We start from the raw sequence: 17831 nt of genomic DNA, 5'->3' as shown, positions 1-17831 counted from the left end.
AAAAGCAAAGAGGAGCTGTACACCTCACCTCTCCTGCTGTTATTCTTTTGAGGTATTCTGGACATTTTGTGCTGATGCATTCCCTCTCTCATCTGTAACCAATTAATAGTGGAGCTAAAAACGCTACAGATGTAATTACTCAGGAATTTTCTCACTTACACGTGTGGTATGTGTCCTTATTTTAAGGTCTGCTTTGTAGCACTGACAAATGACTAGAACAGGCGCAGCTATGTCACACGTCCTAACAACAAGTTCACAGACCACTGCTTTACTGTATATGTGGGGAACAGGTACATGAGGTGCTTTTTTTTGCATCAAAACCACTGAATACCATATGGGCAGGTCACCTTGAATTATGTTCAGCTGGTGAGATTTTCTCCATGTTTTGATTGCATTGACTGTTAGCAGCAGATCTGGTGGCTGAATTGTATTTTAACTTTTATCTGGCCTACATGAAACCTGTTTACTATAAAACCTCACCACTTGGATCTTGTCCCATCTTTGTCCCATTTATAAAACTCAGCCCTGCAGCAAACACAAAATCTGCAACTGACTACACTTTGATGCTTGTTATTTGTAACCTTATGAAGCCAGTTCTGCAGAATGAATTGAAAATGAAAAATATTTGATGTCAGTAAAGAGATAAACTATATCTACATCATATAACCTGCATACAAGCATAAATGTGGGACATGTAGAATGTCTCACAGTTAATAAGGTCATTGGTAATATTATATTATATTAAATGTATAAATTCATGTTTTGTACAGTGGTGGGAGAAGTAATATGTATGTGTAAGTTTCAAAAGTACTCATTATGTCGATTGACTCCTTTCAGTGTTACACTGAATTATACATTATAATATAGCCTACTGCGTTTTAATATTCTAGTTTTATCTATAAAAAAGCACAATATTTAATAAGTTAACCGTTTGTTTTGATTGCAATGTATTATTCTGCAAAGTAACTAGTAAATATAACTATCAAATGAATGTAGTGGAGTAAAAAGTATATATATTTGCCTCTGAAATGTAGTGGAGTAGAAGAATACAGTGGAAAGTAAAGTAGGCATACAAGGACCACAAAACCGACTTAAGTACTTGAGTAAATGTACTTAGTCCACCACTGGTTTTGTATCTACTCTGTAATATGTCATCTGTCGTGGCTTATACTGTAATGAAGCTTGAAATAATCATCTTATGCGTGGATTGGTCACAGTTTATGCGTTTAAACAGGTCATGCAGGCTCATGTGCAGCAGCTTCTTGGGCCACAGCTCACTGGACACACACACACACACACACACACACACACACACACACAAACACATACTCGTGTGAACACTTGTAGCTACATAAACACACTTGTGCCCAACAGCACTGAACACAAACATGGAAAAAGCACACAAGCATATAGAAGATGAGGCCATTTAAGCCCCTTAGGTTCAATGAATCACTGAAAGATTAGAGTTGCACCAAAGTTGAGAAAGCAGTAAATGTCTGACACACACACACACACACACACACACATGTTTACTTAGGTCCTGGAGACTTACCCTAACCCTAACCCTAACCACTACTTGCCTAACCCTAACCCTTACTCACCCACCCACTCTCTCACACACACTCACACGCAAACACACTAATGGCGCCCCCTATCTGCGCATGGCAGTTGTTTCTGTTCTTGTGTGTGGGCTCTTCAAACTGAGAGTTGATGCACATTAAAAACATTTGTGTGTATATTTCTTTGGGTTAGAATGATTATGTCCTTGAATGTGTGTCTAATAGCCTGTCATCTGTATTATATATTGAAATGAATTAAAAATAGTAAGACCTCAACTAAATCCCCCAGCTAAGGTAAAAAAAAAAGTAGATACGTTTTTATTTTTTGTATTTTATCATATTCGAAATAAACCTTAAAGAGCCATACCGTAAATGTTATTCTACTGGTCTGCAAAACCCCCATCTTCTTCTGATGGTTTTAAAGGAATAACGGAGTCGAGGCGATTCATCAGTAGACCACAAGCTATTCGGGGGTGTGACTACAGTCACTGGGGTCTATATATTGAGATGTTTTGTCCGGTGGCTTTATGTGAATGAGAGAGAAGCTGCCCAGTGAAAAGTCACCACAGTGGGACAGCGCGCTTCCTCACTCTGACACCACAGGCTATGCTCTCAGACGCCACAATGGATTCCTGTTTTCGCGCACTTTGCATGACTTTTGTCCTGGCATCGTTCACCCGGAGGTCAGGTGCCGTCGGACCGGTTATCAAATGCGAGCCATGTGACGTTGGAGCGCGGCTTTTGTGCAAGCCTTTGCCCAAGGACTGCGCCGAGAAGATCCGCGAGCCGGGCTGCGGCTGCTGCATGACTTGCGCGCTGAGCTTCGGTCAGCCGTGCGGCGTGTACACCGGGAGATGTGGCTCCGGACTGACCTGTCAGCATCAGCCCGGTGAGACCAAACCTCTGCAGGCTCTGCTGGAGGGACGGGGGATATGTGCAAACGCTACTAACAAACGACTCACCGTGAGACCAACACCTCCAGTCAATGAACTGCCAGGTAATTCTTGTGCGTGCACCTTTTCTCATGTGTCCCGTTCGCACTTAAGATAGATTACTTCACAGGCAGTTTATTAACGCGTAAGAACGTCTTAAATCGCTGCATACTCATTTTAACGTGCAATAACTGTACCGTTTTTTAGTTATTGTCCATCACAAGCTTCTAATGCCAAATGAAGATGTGTTGATGAGGAGCAGAGGAGTAGTAAGAGAATGTATTATGTCAATTTTGGGAAGTTGTTTATGTTATGATGCACAACTCTTAATTGCATGACATACAATGAGAGTAGTCACCCAGCTGACAGCCCCACTGTCATTGATTTCACCCAATACATTCTCTTCATTCATGGGAAGAGAAGCTGGAGGATGAGACAGGTTGAAGCATAATATTCTTGAGAAAGGTGTCCAGCTCAGTGTGAAGACCTGAGCTTCCCTGAATCCATTAGCAAAGACCAAATGTTGATTTTCAGGTTAGGATGATTTTGAATCAGATAGTGTAACTGTTTAGCTTGTACTCTTAAAGGAAATGGACTACAGGGATTCAAGGTTTAAGGTAAAACACATTTGGAGTCAAGTGGTGGCAGTCACCTTGCATATTTCTGTTAATTTCCTGCCAAAATTGAAAGACATATGTCATCTCAGGAAATGATTCTGAAAAATGGATCACTCTGTCTGAATCAGCATTAAACATACTGGCTTGAGTGGAAGATTGCATATGTTAGTGTACTGTTTTGTGAGTGAACACATGCTGTTCTCAAACTCCATCAGAGAATATTGAGACTCAGGACGACGAGAGGAATTCCACCAGTTCAGGCCTTCAAACCTTGTACAGCACCCACAGACCCGCAGGACCCCTGAGACCTCCGCTTCACCCCTTTTTCCCCTCTGCCAAGTCAGAAGTCCTCCGACGGGAGCAGCAGAAGAGAACCCAGAGCTTTAAAATGGAGGAGCTCCCGGGACCACTCATCACAGACCAACAGAACTTCTCTCTGGAGACCAAACAGGAGCCTGAGTATGTAAGTACCACAACCAATATTTTACTGTCTTCAGAGCACACTGGAGGAATGTTTTTCTCCTCTTCCTCTGTGTTTTGGTGTTTTTCTCCCCCTGCGGGTGATGAAATGTTTTGGGTAGCGGTGCTGATGGTTGGCAGGCATCATGAGCAGTAGAATGGCATGGCAGCGAGCGGGTACGATGGCCCTGCGGCTGACCTGGGTCAGGCGGTTGTTTGGCCACAAGGCGTCCGCGTGCCGGGTGTACTGGGAGCCAGCGAATGATGGATTGGCCTATATGAGTGCCTGTTGGGAAGCCCTGCTGCTATTTTGATCTTCTCTTTGGCCAGAGAAGTGAGCACACACTAGTAATGGGCTTTGACTGGCTGCTTTGATTAGTGACTGGAGTACTTGGACTTGAGGACAAGCCTTTTGGCTCCTTCTTTGAGCTCTTTGAATTCACTTTATCCCTCATCCTTTGTGTAAAGTGTAAGAGTTCTAAGCAGCTTTGGGAAACTGTTAAGCCGCTACAAGTCGGTCAGATGAATTAACTTCTTTCATATCGCAGCCACCATTGTTTAGGTATTACAGCAGAGCAGTGTGTGATGCAGCGTGAGTCAGCTTTGTTAACGTCTTTAATAAATAAAAAGGACCCAGAGAAATCATGTCAAAATCACACTGCAAAATGAAATAACGTGTGCTCACAGCTGCACTTCCGGCAGTTCTTGAAGTTTGAGCTGGAGATGTTGAAGCATTGGAGAAAGTACAGTAACTGCTTATGTGTTCCCTCATCTGTAGGGTCCCTGTCGGAGAGAGATTGAGAGCATTCTCAGCAGCCTCAAGATTACAGACATTCTCAATCCCAGAGGTTTCCGCATACCAAACTGTGACAAGAAGGGCTTCTATAAGAAAAAGCAGGTAAAAAAAAAAGCACATTATGATATTGACTGTATGCTAAGATATAGATTCATGCATCTACACATTATTTGAACAACTGCTTGATAAAAACTTGTTTACATCTTTAAAAGGCTGTAGAAAGGAAACCCGCATTTCCTTTTTTACATGCTGCATTGACAAAGATTCACTGCTGAAGTCTAGTGACTCAAACTTTAGGTCTCCTGCAGCCCAATTACAGATTTGTAGCTGTCCTCCTGTACTCATTGGTAGTTATTAGAGCCTCATCATTGCACCACCACACCAGTGAGGTAGACCCTAGCCACTGGCTCTGGAGACAGGAACCACAGGGGCCAAACCCCAGTGGGGTTGACGGCTGGGACGATGGCCGTTTAACGGGAACCCTCCCAGGGAGACAGACGTCAAGGTGGCCACCGGCACCCGATGCGCTCCCCCCATAATTGCTGGACTTTTGAGAAGCATGCACAGAAATAGAGCTGCAGCCATCCCCACGCTCACATGGTTCACCCACGATCGGGTTGTAATAAATGAGCGGTTCTGACGCATTCATATGGAGGCACTTAGTGCTCCCGCGCCACTGCATCACCGAGGCAGCTTTTCTTATAACATAGCAGTCCCTCCTGCTTAATGGAAGTGTTCTCCTTGACCCACAATCATCTCATAACCAGCCTCACAACGCCAGGCTCATTGTCTTTGTTTATGTAGAATGGGGCTAGTGTACTGCGCTGAGCCCTGAGGCGCTGAAGGAGTGGCAGACATTACATGTTGGTCAGTTTAATTTGGACGTTTGCATGATTTTAAGCAAACACATCTCTTATTACAGCTCTTAATAACAGTAAATGTCTTTTCAGAGAAAAAAAAAACTTCCCAGGACAGATTTAATGCTGGAAGCAGATGCACTTTTTTTCAGTGAACTGCTTAAAATGTTGATTACTGTATTAGTTTTTTCTACCAAACAATTTGTGATACTTAAGTCGTGCAGCTAGAATGTTAAACCCCTTATCATACATTTTCCACTCAAAATGCAGTGACAACAAGATATGAGTTTTAAAATTGAACACATTGCATGATCTACTCTCCCTATATTTCCTGTGCACCAGTGGTCTGACAACAAGCGAGTCCTACTTCAGCTCAGATCCGCCTCTCAGTCAAACCCCGCTGAAATATTGAACGAAATCAGGATGTCTTCCTTCCTGATCAGCTCTGCCTCCTCTGTGGACCAGCAGCACAGTTGCTCTAGCCCTTGAAATGAATGGCTGCATGTTTTACTAGAGTGGAGGTTGACCTTTAGTAAAATTGGCAGTAAAATAACAGCCCTTGGGTAGCTCCACAGACTCTGTAAGTCATTTGTAGTACCCATAATTTGGAGCTGTGGGGTATAATCAGCAACAGATGATTCGTACTGGCCACCAGCTTCTGAAAATAGATCTTGGTTCTCAGTTGTTCACAAACGGGACTAAGCAAATATTTTACCAGGTTTCTGTTTACCTTAAAGGTCTCTATATGTGTGTGTAACAGGAGGTAGACCATAAAAGCAGCTCAAAATACCACAGCGTGTTGGATAACCAAGGCTGCGTCGACTCAGCACAATCTGACCATTAATGCCTCTTAACTATTGCTGTTCTACTTCATTGAGTTAAGTGGCTTGTTACCTATACTGCTGCATATTCAACTGGATTTGCACATTTAGCTGCACCCCCCCCTCCCCTATTTCTCTTCCCTCCTTTCACCTTGTACCTTCCTTCACTTTCAGTGCCGTCCATCCAAAGGCAGAAAGCGAGGCTTCTGTTGGTGTGTGGACAAATACGGGCAGCCTTTGCCAGGTTTTGATGGGAAGGAGCGAGGAGACGCCCAGTACTACAACTCCGAGAGCCAATAGGAGTAGAGCAGGACGGAGGGAGGGAGGGTGGGAGTGAGCGCAAGAAGAATTGTAAACAAATGGAGACACTGAGGATATTGGGAGAGAGGTCAAGAGATGGCTCAGCAGATAAATGGATGTTTGCTATTTCTATCTGTTGCCTGTGGGACCTTTTTCTGAGGCAGAGCATGGGGAACAGAGGAAGATTACCAGGAGGAAAAGGCCTCCGTGTCACAGATACAGTCTAAACTTTTCTAGTGATGGATGGATTCTTCATAAGCTGTTTGTCTCTGACCCAACAAGGAAAAACTTCTGAGAAGAGGATATGATTCATCTCAGAAGCCTTATTCTGATTATAAACTACAGAGACATTTGTACCTGTCACAAACATTGATGAGAGCGCTCTTCATTTACGCACAATTAAGTGGCATTGCACATGTGTACATGCTTGTGATGTATAATCGTAATTTGTATGCTTGGGATTTGTTATAGAGACATCGTGTGTGGTCACGACAACCATAAAATGTATGCATGTATGAATATGTCTTTCAGACTCAGCATGCAGTGCCTTACTATGAATTCCTATTCCTATGAATTCCATTTTTTCTGGTCGCTTCCTGCTCCTCGGGGAGTCTGACCGGACTGTGCAGCTTGAACCACGGCAGTGCGTATAAAGGTTTTTTCTATGCTGGATCTCAAGCCACAGAAAGAGGGACATTTCCTTTCATCTGTACTGTGGTTGTTACTGTTTTGTTGTCACTTTGCATAAGCTGAATTTGTGGGATAAAAGGCCACAAACCGTTATCTCTGATCTCTGTGTAGCCGGTGATCATTGTCATCACTTGCCTTGGTTTAAGTAAATACGCTGTTTGCATACACAATGCAACCCTCAGAGGTCTATTTTTACTTAATAAAGGCAGTATAAAAAGTATGCATGCAAAATTGCATTTTATTTTTTCTTCTCATGCTTTGACTGTGTATGAAACTGACTTTCTTTGGCTGTGGAAAAAACACAAATACACATGACCCCATCGTGATGAAATAACATTTTATTTGGATGCACATTCACAGAATTAGAAGAATATGTACATTGTTTCCATAAAACCAATAATGGAATAGCAGCATTCCTGGCAAATAGCATTCACAAACAAATTTGGTCAACTGCACACGAGCTCAACAGCAAACAAAAGCATAAACACTTCAGTGAATCATAATAAATACTTATATAGATAGATGTTAGAATAGGTCAAAAAAAGTCAAATAAAAGTGAGAAAGGTGTAGCTGAGAAGAGCCCTCAGCAATCCTCTGCTAAACCTGTGGACCTGCAGAGACTAGTAGAGGTAGACAAATGCAGAACAACCCATCCCAAACCTCACGGTGGCTTGGATGAGTCCTGATATGTTTGTGCGTGGCCACCATGCACATACTTGCGGCACTTTAAGTATTTCCCCCAATACCCATTGAGGAAACGCCAATGGAGATACATTCAGACAATGTCAACATGTTGAATGAATGAGCGGCTGTGTTGTTTCGTGCCGTGCACAGCTCCAGTTTTGAATGAATTAAAAAAAAAAAAAGAGCTGATCCTGAAGACTCTGAAATGGGTTTGGCAGAGCTGTGGACCTGTGGTTTTGAGCAATGGAGTTATTTAGTCAGAAACACAAATGTATACAGTGTTGCCCTATTTACAATCGCAAAAAATAGGAAAACATATAAAAAATCTAAAAATGACAAATGGTTAATAGTAAGAATATACAAGCACAGAATAAATAAGTCTTGATACATACATCATGTAAATAAAACGAGAGGAAATTTCCTCCTCTGAAATGGGACGTTACATTTTGTTTTAAAAGGAAGTCAGTTCATCAGGTGGTTGCAAGTCAATTTACACCTTATTTTAACTTATGTTTATATGTGTGTGTGTGTGTGTGTGTGTGTGTGTGTGTGTGTGTGTGTGTATAAGCGTGTTCATGAGTGATATCGGTGTCCATCCTTCAGTAAGTGACTTCTTGGTGACACTCTGAGTCACCGAGCAGGTCACTCGATCCGGGGATCTTCTTCCCGTTCCAGGAAGAGACACACCAGCAGCGAGCAGGCGGTCCAACCAGAGATGACTCACACTGGGAGAGAAACAGAGATGGGAAACCACATGAATAAATCACCCAGTAGCTCAGGATGAGTCTCTTTCAACAGGTGGAACGCATTTTATTTTTGTGAAATCCTAAAATTCTCACCTGCTTGGCCTTGTAGAAGCCGTGCCTGTCACAGTTGGGGAGGTAGAAAGTTGTGAACTTGTCTCCCTGTTTCTGCTGAGAGCTGGCTATCATGTCCAGTGCTGCATGCAGTTCAATGTGACAGGGACCCTGTGACAAAAAAGAAAGACTAAAAGTGAGAACTACACCCACACATAAACAAATTCACAATATATTCACTGCAAAATTATATTAATCCCAGTTTCTCTCTCATGAATCCACAATTCCTTAAAACCAAGTGCTCCCTCTAGTGGAAGGGAGGTGAATTACTTTGAATCATCAGGTTGATGTTTTTTCCTCACCTCTTGTGCCACATTGTCATGGATGGCGTTGACCTTGGCCTTGATACTCTCCTGGCCCTCAGCAGTGTCTTGGTGGTCAAAGGGAAGATTGAGACCCAACATGTAGTGCAGGGGGCCGTGGTCAGGGACTCTAGCTTCCCCTGTACAGGATTCAGAAAATAATTTTGACTTTAGTGTTATAATAATACTGTTCTTTGATCAGCAATCTTTAGAAGTAGTTTTTTTTATGTTTCCTATATTGCTTTGAGGCCGATTTTGACATTTTAAAGTTGCAAATAACCATGAAACTCTGAGACTACCTTGGCCTGGGTCTTCAGTGCAGACCCCCTGTCCTCTGGTCAGAGCGTGGAGCGGGCTGGTCTCACCGGGCCTGGGAGTGCAGCGGAGGCCCTCACCACAGTGGGCGGTGTGAACCCCACAGGACGCTCCTTTCTCTAGAGCGCAGGCCATGCAGCAGCCACAGCCGGGCTCCCTCAGCACCTGCTTGCAGCCTGCTGGGATGGCAGGACAGTCATTCAATTTTTCCTGCGTACAGGCGGCACAGCGGATAGGCTCCGGTCCCACCACTGGGGACGACCATCCCACAGCCAAGACAGCCAGAGCCACTGCTGCCATGAATGTCAGCTTCTCGTATAATCCAGGCATCTCCAGTCTTCAGATAAAATATGTTCTTCCTTTTGGATTTGTCTCTGCAAACTGCTCAGTTTGACTGTACTTTTCCTTCTAAACTGATTTCTCTGAACCAGCAGTATTTATATGGAGATCTGGCCTCCAGAGGCGTTAATGATTGACACACTGACCACAGATATAAAATATTTTTGACAAAGCTGCCGTAAACGGTGGATGACCCTGCTTGACGTGCGTAGATGTAGGTTCACAAGGTCTGTTGTCAATATTGACTTTGGAACATAAAGTGATTGTACATCAAAACAACCCTGTTTTTGGACCAAATTACTGATTTTTGTCTCTACCTTAGAGGTAAAGAAAACAACCACACGGATACTGCTTTTTGAAGAAATGTACCAGTTGAGTAGTAATGAATGACATCCACAATAAGAAATACTAGACAACAAGGAGTTACAGACTATGAGATAATGACCGGTGATTATAAAACCTGGTTGTTGTTTAGAAACACTTCTTTTGTGAAGTAATGCTGACAGATTTTGTTTGACACTATTTTCACACTAGAACCCTATTTGTCCCTCTAGTCTATCTGGTGAAGGTTCTTCCTATCAGACAGACAGATAAACAAGAGCATTGACATCTTTAGCATTGCATAACCCTAACATTATGGATTGCTCTGCTAGAATCACAACATGTTTGTCTGAAGAAAGACGGTAGTAATTGCTTGTTGCCTTGGTGTAGTATTTGTCATAACTATCTATGGCAAATGCCAGATACCTCAGCTTACTCTATTTGTGATAAACACACCAACACCACTCCTGCTGTGTGCTCTGTATGACCCCAAGCTTTTCATTTGGTGACTGTTTGTTTTTTAAACAGAGAAATGGTATCAAACACTGCCCACTAATGCTTCAACCAGGAAAGACAAAGTAATAAGTTCCCATAAACTCCAGCATGTTTCTGTAAATGAGATGAATATTTCGCTGCCTTCATGCATGGTCAGTTAGTTTTTTTGATGCTGGTGTGCACGAAACAGCTACTTGGTAGACGAGCATATAGAAATCCCCATCCCTTATCCCCATTGCTCTTTTAAAGTTAAGTGCTTGATGAGAGAGCTTTGGCCTCTCAAATAGCGTTTTACACTGGCATTCAAATCAAAGAACAGTGACTTGGAAAAAGGTAAAAGGGTTCAGGCTGAAGCTGACAGGAGCAGACCCCAGGCCTGCTAAAGGCTGCAATAATACCAATAGAAAAAAATGAATTCACAAATTAAATATTCTTATTTAATAGATACATGTATGTCTGATGTATGAGAAAAACATTTAAATAAGTATAAATAATGTTAACAGAAAAAAACCCAAAAAACCCCAAAAATATCATATTGACACTATAGAACAAATGTTTTATGTTTATTATTGTACTTTTTCAGATTGTACCTTGTTTGTTTATTCAATGACAAAAAAGAAACAGTGACTTGCACATAATGGACTTTACTCTCCGGTAGCCCCAACCCTTAATATGGCATGTTAGCCGTGACGAGCTTGTTCTACATTCAGTGCTCACCAACGGGGTCATTGGCTGTTTCACGTTCACCTCATGAGGCTTGTCAAGAAAGTTACTCAACCACCAGTTGGTGAGTTGTTGCCTCTTCAATGTTGACCATCAGGTCAACCAGCCACTGAGGAAACAGCCCCTCCTTGAAATTGGTGAAAAAAAAGCACATTATAATCTGTATTTTTTTAAAAACATCGTTGCTTGAAATTAACACTCACATCCATAGACGTCTTCTTGTTACTTGTCCTGTTCGTCTTCCTCTGCACTGACGGTTTAGGTGGCGTGTATTTTTGCCATTTGATCTTGGAGATCTTAAAATAGCAGAGCGTCACGTCTTTTCCATTTGAGCTGTTTATTAGAAATATTATATTTGAATGTAAATTGTGCCAAAATACTTACCTTTATCCTCAGCTCACTACTTCTGGACCTCTTCTCGTTTCCTAAACTTGCTTCATCACTTAAATCCACTGCATGAGGGCTCTGATGTGACACAGAGAAACTCTCCAAGTCCGCCTGGTGATAGTTGGTCGTTTGCATTTGAAGAAAGCTCTCTTGTCTGAGGGAACGAGACAGTCGCCTAGGTCTCATGACCCTCAGCAGAGCAGCATCATCTTCATCTTCTTCACTTGAGTCTTGTGTCATAACCTCCTCTGTCTCCACACCTAGTTGAAAAATTTGAAAATCCTCCTCTTCTTCTCCTGTTTTACTTCCTTCGGTTTCATCTTCCTGCTCTGACTCTTCCTGTATGGGCTCCAGATGTGGCCTCTGTTCCATTTACATTCATGTTATGTTTAAATACCAGCAAAATTAACATAAAAGGACCATTTAATGATGAGTTTTAGGATTTTTTAAACTGTGATTTATTTCATTTATGGTGATAGCCTCTCAAAACAGTGGATTAAAACCTACCTTTTGCTGCTGAATGTCCATTTAGCTGGATGACTGAGGTTCCCTGATATGGAAAGATCCTGCAGCAGTTCCAGGTCTTCATTAGCTGATAATTTAAATCAGGTGTGGATGCTTAACGACAGAGAGACGACAGGTGGAGGTGGACGTCCCTTTAGAAAAATAAAGCAGTGTCACCTGAGGTTCTATAAAATCAAATCAGTGTAATAATATATATATTTTTAAAGCATGACAACACATTTTAAAGGGTCACTCCACCAATTTTACGTATTATGTTTACATAGGTCTGTTGTCAACAGGGAGTAGTACTCAGCCAGTGAAATAAAGCAGCCAGTGAAATAAAGCATTATCAAAAATGTCTATTGTTTTCTTGGTTGTTGAAATGTAACCTGATGAAATGTAATTATTAATGAATGCCACAACCTTATTTACTCGTCTTGACCCTTTTTAGCCTTGATGACACCGGGGGGCGTGTTGTTTGTGAACCGTCATTTACCTTGGATTCCCTTCATTGCTTAATGTCAACTTTAGCTTGGAGTCAAGGAACTTGACCATGATGTTGATAACAACAGCAGCACTTTTTTAAAAGCTTTTTTCTGTAAAGTAAGAACTCATCAAGATTTTAATTCATCACAAATTATTATAACTGACCAGAATTTGTTGTATTTCATCCCAAAGCAAAAATAACACCAAGGCTGCACTTAACCGAAAATGGTGGAGCAAGCCTGGCCTTTGTTGACTTAACTGTTACATTGAGTGAACCCCAGACAAATTCTACATCATCGCTGGGAAAACAATTTTGGCCCCCGCTCAGTGTTTGGAACATGGTGACATTCATCTGGCTGTGGGCTGCGGAAGGACAGGAATGATTGGCATAATAAACCTTTCATTGTCTGCCATATTTTGCTGTGTAGAGTGAAAGCTGTTATTTTAAGAGCCATAAACTAAGGTGTGAGAGATGAAATTTTATAGAGTGGAACTAACAGGGAAAACTGCCCATAAAAAGTTATATTTGTTACCCACTGATCGTTTGCTGTGCTGCGTGCTACGTTTGAGGTTTGGGGGACTGTGTAAATGTAAGTGTAAATATTGTGTTTCAGATTGAAAATCCTCATATGGCTCATACCTAAAAATCAACAAAAAGATCCTCATTTACACCCTCAACCACAACCTCATACACCTTACTTTCACATTCATAGGCCTACTCATTTGATATTTTATACACCAATATTGTCTTTATTACAAAATATTCAATAACCCAACTTTACACTGTACAAGATACAACATAGTTTACAGCTTTTGGCTATTTACAAAAAGTATGATCTGCATATCAAAGTGAATATATCTAAAAAGGCAGGTTGCAATCACTGTAAGCTTATTGAGTAAGGCAAAAACTTGAAACATGACGTATTTACACTTCTGCAGATCAAGTGAAAGTTCTACGCTGATAAAGATATAGGCTATAAAGATATCTGGAGCGCCTCATATTTCTGAGACTGTGATTTGAGTAGTCGTGCTAAAGCTTATATTTCTTTTTTGAGGAAAACTCAAAATGTAGCTTAAATATAGTGAAGATGTATGCCTGAAAGACAACAGCAGCACCAAAGCTTCTGTGGCCTCGAGAAAATGTACATGGAGCATTCGAAAGGCTTCGGCTGAAGGACTACAGGTCGTGCATTTGCAGAAGTTGTGTGCTTGTTGTATGTGCTTACGTAACGCATGTGCTCCCTTCTGTGTGGATGAATGCCTTCCAGAATGTCAACATGTATGTTTGCACCATACATAGGGGTGTATTAGTCCTCTATGTGACGTTGATCGTACTTTGTGACTGGCCCAAATTTGGCATTAACTAGTTCCCATAGCAGCACACATCCAACTCCGTAGAAATGCTCTTTAAGTCTACACACCTTCCTCTGTTACTTTCATTGACCTTTTCTGCCCCTGTCTCTGTGTAGACTGAACACATTACATTAAACTATTGTGAATCAGGGCAACGTAAAAACACCAGGTATTCATGAAAACTCTTATTTTGTCTCTTCAGGGTTCAAAAAGACACTTTAAGTCTACTCATGAGTGTGAAAGCGTCCCATTTGCCAAATATGTTCAAACTACTGCAACATTTTCTCTTCTCTCTTGTATGGTGAGGCAATATAAGCAGTAAAAGATCTATGGAAAGCTCAATACTTTGGTTTTCTGTCAACAGGAGTACCGTTACTATGGCTGTCAACTCTTAAAAAGTCATGCACTATTTACTGTAAATATGTCTCCCAAAAAAAAGCCTATTTCATCCAGTGAAGCTCCGAGTATAAAAAAGTATTTTGTGCTGTTTCGTTACAATTCAGAATTAACCACACATGCATACACACACACTCACAAATACACACATGCATGCTTACATACACCAAAAAGAAACAACACCATTTTACACTGTAAATAATGCAATGTATCCTTGGCATAATCAGAAAGACAGTGCAAAAGCAATAGCATGATCAGTCTTTTTCTGGATATCAATGCACGTATCCCTTGTACATGGAATATGTACTACATATAAAACAAAGATTCACATTATACCTGGATCTGAGGGAACCCAGGAACACCACATATCTAATCATCTGGTATAGAGGTGTTAAAAGAGGATTTGAGATTCCGGGTATCTTTCTTCTTCACTCCACGTTTGCAGTTAAAAATCCCTAAAAGCGCGTATGATTGTCCATTTCTCGGGATGTTCATATCCTGAATGAGCGTATTCTGTGTTGTGCCAGTAGCTCAGGATTTATAGGAAATACCTGGACAGCCCTGTCTTCTCTAGGCCTCCAACCAGGGTTTTCTTTCCCTTTTTCCTTGAAGTTTGTAGTCTTCTCTTTCTTCCTACACAGCTACATCTGCAACAGCTGCCACATTCTCAATCTCAATATGTGTCACCTCTAAGTCCTCCTCCTCGTCAACCTCGCCCACTGCGGGCACGCAGGACGAGGGCAGGCATGCTGCTTGGCTGTTGCTGCTGTTGGCTGTGTTCATCTGCATGTTGCTGCCCATGCTGGCATAAGCAGTCAGGCTGGCGGCGGAGGAGACGCTGCCCAGATTGGTCGGGACGCTCGTCTTGCCACAGGAGTGGATCCGGCGTGCAAGGCTGGCGGAACGCACCACGGAAGAAGTGGTTGCAGTGCCCACGCCCTGAACCTTCCCTTCCAGGAAGTAGGTCAGCATCTCGCCTTTGCCCTTGACACTGACTTTACCACGGCACACCAGGTCATAGTTGGTATTCAGCAGGCGATTGACCTCTTCGGTCACCTGTATTATAGGGACAAGGAAACATACGTGTATGTAGTCGCATAAATTTCCCTCTTGGGTTTAAGTAAGTTTTATTTACTTGTCTTTACAGTTGTTTTGCAGATTTTCTTTAAACTGTTGTCTCTCAAACTATATAATGTCACTTTTATTATTGAATATTGAAATATTAACATTGAATGTTTTTCAGAATGAAACCCCTGACATGGTTTATTGCATCAAAATATATCTTGAGGTCCTGATTCATGTTCCAGCTACCCACCTCTGTTATAAAGCAACAAATAGATATAGTAAATAGGAAATCTGGCTGCAGTGCCTCTGCTGATGCTAAAGCAAAGAGGAGATTATAAAAGACTATCTTGGTGATCAAAGATAGCAGGTTACTGATCAACTAACTGAAACTTCTGGGAGTCCTTCATTGAAAAAGGTCAATTCAGAACTTAGATGTTCTATAGAAGATACTTTGAGCTAATGCTTCCTGGAAGCCGCATTAGAATAAAAACTTTCAATTTTACAAGTGTAGTTTACATTTGTTTTTATTTTTTATTTCCCTTTAAACATTGTCTGTAAACCCATCTTCCCTTATAATAAAATGACTTTTAGATAAATACTGTACTTTAAGGTGCGTTAGATACCTGTATCTTTCCCGGGACTCCAGTGCTGTCCATCCTGCTGGCCACATTGACTGTGTTCCCCCAGATGTCATACTGAGGTCGTCGTGCCCCAATCACCCCTGCAACCACTGGACCCACATTAATACCTGCGCAAACATAAGAAAATGTTAAAGAAATACAAAACAATGCCAAATTGAGGTTTCTCATAGTCACATTGTGATCGTGTTTAACTGTATTAAACGTAGACGTACCCACTCTCAGGACAAACTCATTGTAAGACTGATAGTTGATTTCATCCAAAACGTCAAACATCTCAATGGCGTAGTCTGCTATTGTACTCAGATGGTCATAAACAGATTTTTTGGCCTAAAGGGGAGGTACACCAATAGGTTAGTATCTATGCATAAAATGATCCTTCATATTGTCTTTATTATAATGTACTATATCCATTTATACATGTGCAAACAGAAACACACACACACAGAAACACAAAATGACATGCCACCTTGGTACCAATGGTGGGGACGAGGCCCACAGCGGCCATGTATGTACTGCCAATGGTTTTGATTTTCTCTATGTCTTTGTAGCACTCCTTATCCATGAGCTGCAAAACATACATTCAAATGAATGCTCAAAGCAATGATGCAACACAATTCAAATCCCTCAGAGGTCTATGTTCAAAGTCAAGAAAAAAAGAAAATCCCCATCCCACCTCATCAAAGTCAGCGATGATCTCATTCAGCAGTCTCAGGCACTCCACTCCCATGTTGTTGCCGTCCAGCTCGATGTAGAAATCATTGAAGTTTGGGATTGAGGCAAACAGGACACCAACTTGTGCGTAGGACTGATAGTACAGATCCTAATGGGAAAAAAAAGCAAAGTATAAAAGCATAAAATCTGTCCTTTGATGTCATCTGATGTTCTTCATTTTTGTTTTTTCTGTCTGTTTATCTACCTGTTTGTCTGTCTGTCTGTCTGCCTGTCTATTAGCGAGGCTCACCATGTTCCTAGGGTTTGACATTAGGAAGTGTTGAGCCACGTGTGCGGGCAGGAGATTGAAGAGGATCCTCCTGTTGTCCAGCTTGACTTTCTCCATGCCATCTCTTTCCTCTTCCGCCTGACAGCAAATGTAGACACAAAATAGACGGATGTGTAGGACTGTAGCTTGTCCCACATTTTCACCACACGGGGTCAGTAAAAAACCTTACGAGCCTGACAACATGGACTGTATGTCTCATAGTTGGATTTTGAATGGACTTGGGTACATTACACGACTAATGCTGCTGGTTAAATGATTAAAATTCAGCTTTTGCTTCAACACTTCAATCCCACTATGCACGGTAGTCCTTTTTTTACACTCCTGGCGCCAAATGAAACCAAGCCAAAACAAGCTTCTTACCCTCATTCTTGCCAAATAACAGACAGACAGCTGGCAGCCTATAAATACAAATCCTCCGTACATAACTCAATAGTTTACATATATCAAAGCTGAAATGGCAGCATACACTTCTGTTAAAACTAATGTTATGATAATGACATTTAACTTTCCACTTGCACATGCACGGACACACTGATACACACACTTCCTGACCTGTACAGCCCATAGGAAGTCCAAGCGTAGTTTGAGGTCAAGTTGCCTGGAGTGGAGGGCCAGGGCACTGACAAAGAGCAACAGAGACAGGATGGGCTCATAGCCCCGGATGTGGAAGGACCCCCCACTGTGGAAGAGACCAACACACAAGTCAGCACTGGACTGGACCACACAGAACTACACATGAGGGTTGAATGGACCCCCCACAGTGTCGAGAGCAATCGTGAGTAAAGTTTTACTAAATAAATAATGAAAACAATGGTGTTTTAAAGGGCAACATCAAAAACAAAACATTAAATGAAAGCACTTAAATGTGCATTAAATTTTGGACCATACAATATTTTATTATTTACTGAAGCATGAGGGCATCGAAACAAAAT

At 41.7% G+C, this 17831-nt stretch overlaps 3 protein-coding genes across 3 annotated transcripts in view; 1 reads left to right on the top strand and 2 right to left on the bottom strand.

Annotated features, from left to right (window-relative positions):
• Positions 1–2165: 2165 nt before the first annotated feature.
• On the top strand, positions 2166–6341 carry LOC139296472 (insulin-like growth factor-binding protein 3). Its single transcript, XM_070918878.1, has 4 exons — positions 2166–2556; positions 3324–3571; positions 4346–4465; positions 6216–6341. The coding sequence occupies exons 1-4, from the start codon at positions 2166–2168 to the stop codon at positions 6339–6341; spliced, it is 885 nt and encodes a 294-aa protein (XP_070774979.1).
• Positions 6342–8314: 1973 nt separating this feature from the next.
• On the bottom strand, positions 8315–9519 carry LOC139296243 (insulin-like growth factor-binding protein 1). Its single transcript, XM_070918605.1, has 4 exons — positions 9171–9519; positions 8875–9014; positions 8555–8683; positions 8315–8440 (listed from the first exon to the last, which is right to left on the bottom strand). Exons 1-4 carry the CDS (start codon positions 9517–9519, stop codon positions 8315–8317), a joined length of 744 nt encoding a protein of 247 aa, XP_070774706.1.
• Positions 9520–14826: 5307 nt separating this feature from the next.
• Positions 14827–17831, bottom strand: part of LOC139296162 (adenylate cyclase type 1-like) — a 32213-nt gene continuing 29208 nt past the window's right edge. The window contains exons 14-20 of the mRNA XM_070918490.1: positions 17452–17578; positions 16816–16977; positions 16573–16719; positions 16366–16464; positions 16112–16226; positions 15882–16006; positions 14827–15249 (exon numbers count right to left, since the gene is read on the bottom strand). Of these exons, the coding sequence (XP_070774591.1) occupies positions 14827–15249; positions 15882–16006; positions 16112–16226; positions 16366–16464; positions 16573–16719; positions 16816–16977; positions 17452–17578 (1198 nt within the window). The remainder of the gene's footprint in view (positions 15250–15881; positions 16007–16111; positions 16227–16365; positions 16465–16572; positions 16720–16815; positions 16978–17451; positions 17579–17831) is intronic.

The sequence above is a fragment of the Enoplosus armatus genome, chromosome 14, assembly GCF_043641665.1.
Source record: "Enoplosus armatus isolate fEnoArm2 chromosome 14, fEnoArm2.hap1, whole genome shotgun sequence".
NCBI classification, from domain to species: Eukaryota; Metazoa; Chordata; class Actinopteri; order Centrarchiformes; family Enoplosidae; genus Enoplosus; species Enoplosus armatus.
The sequence above is the reverse complement of the archived record's forward strand: the minus strand, read 5'-3'. Positions and strand labels throughout refer to the sequence as shown.

What these genes read in the sequence shown, in the direction of transcription:
- LOC139296472 (XM_070918878.1), top strand. Translation starts at nt 2,166, where the DNA reads ATGCTCTCAGACGCCACAATGGATTCCTGTTTTCGCGCACTTTGCATG. An exon ending in TCCAGTCAATGAACTGCCAG is followed by an intron (nt 2,557 to 3,323) that starts GTAATTCTTGTG and finishes AAACTCCATCAG; the next exon opens with AGAATATTGAGACTCAGGAC. An exon ending in CCAAACAGGAGCCTGAGTAT is followed by an intron (nt 3,572 to 4,345) that starts GTAAGTACCACA and finishes CCTCATCTGTAG; the next exon opens with GGTCCCTGTCGGAGAGAGAT.
- LOC139296243 (XM_070918605.1), bottom strand. Translation starts at nt 9,519, where the DNA reads ATGCCTGGATTATACGAGAAGCTGACATTCATGGCAGCAGTGGCTCTG. An exon ending in TGAAGACCCAGGCCAAGGTA is followed by an intron (nt 9,015 to 9,170) that starts GTCTCAGAGTTT and finishes AATCCTGTACAG; the next exon opens with GGGAAGCTAGAGTCCCTGAC. An exon ending in ATGACAATGTGGCACAAGAG is followed by an intron (nt 8,684 to 8,874) that starts GTGAGGAAAAAA and finishes TTTTTGTCACAG; the next exon opens with GGTCCCTGTCACATTGAACT.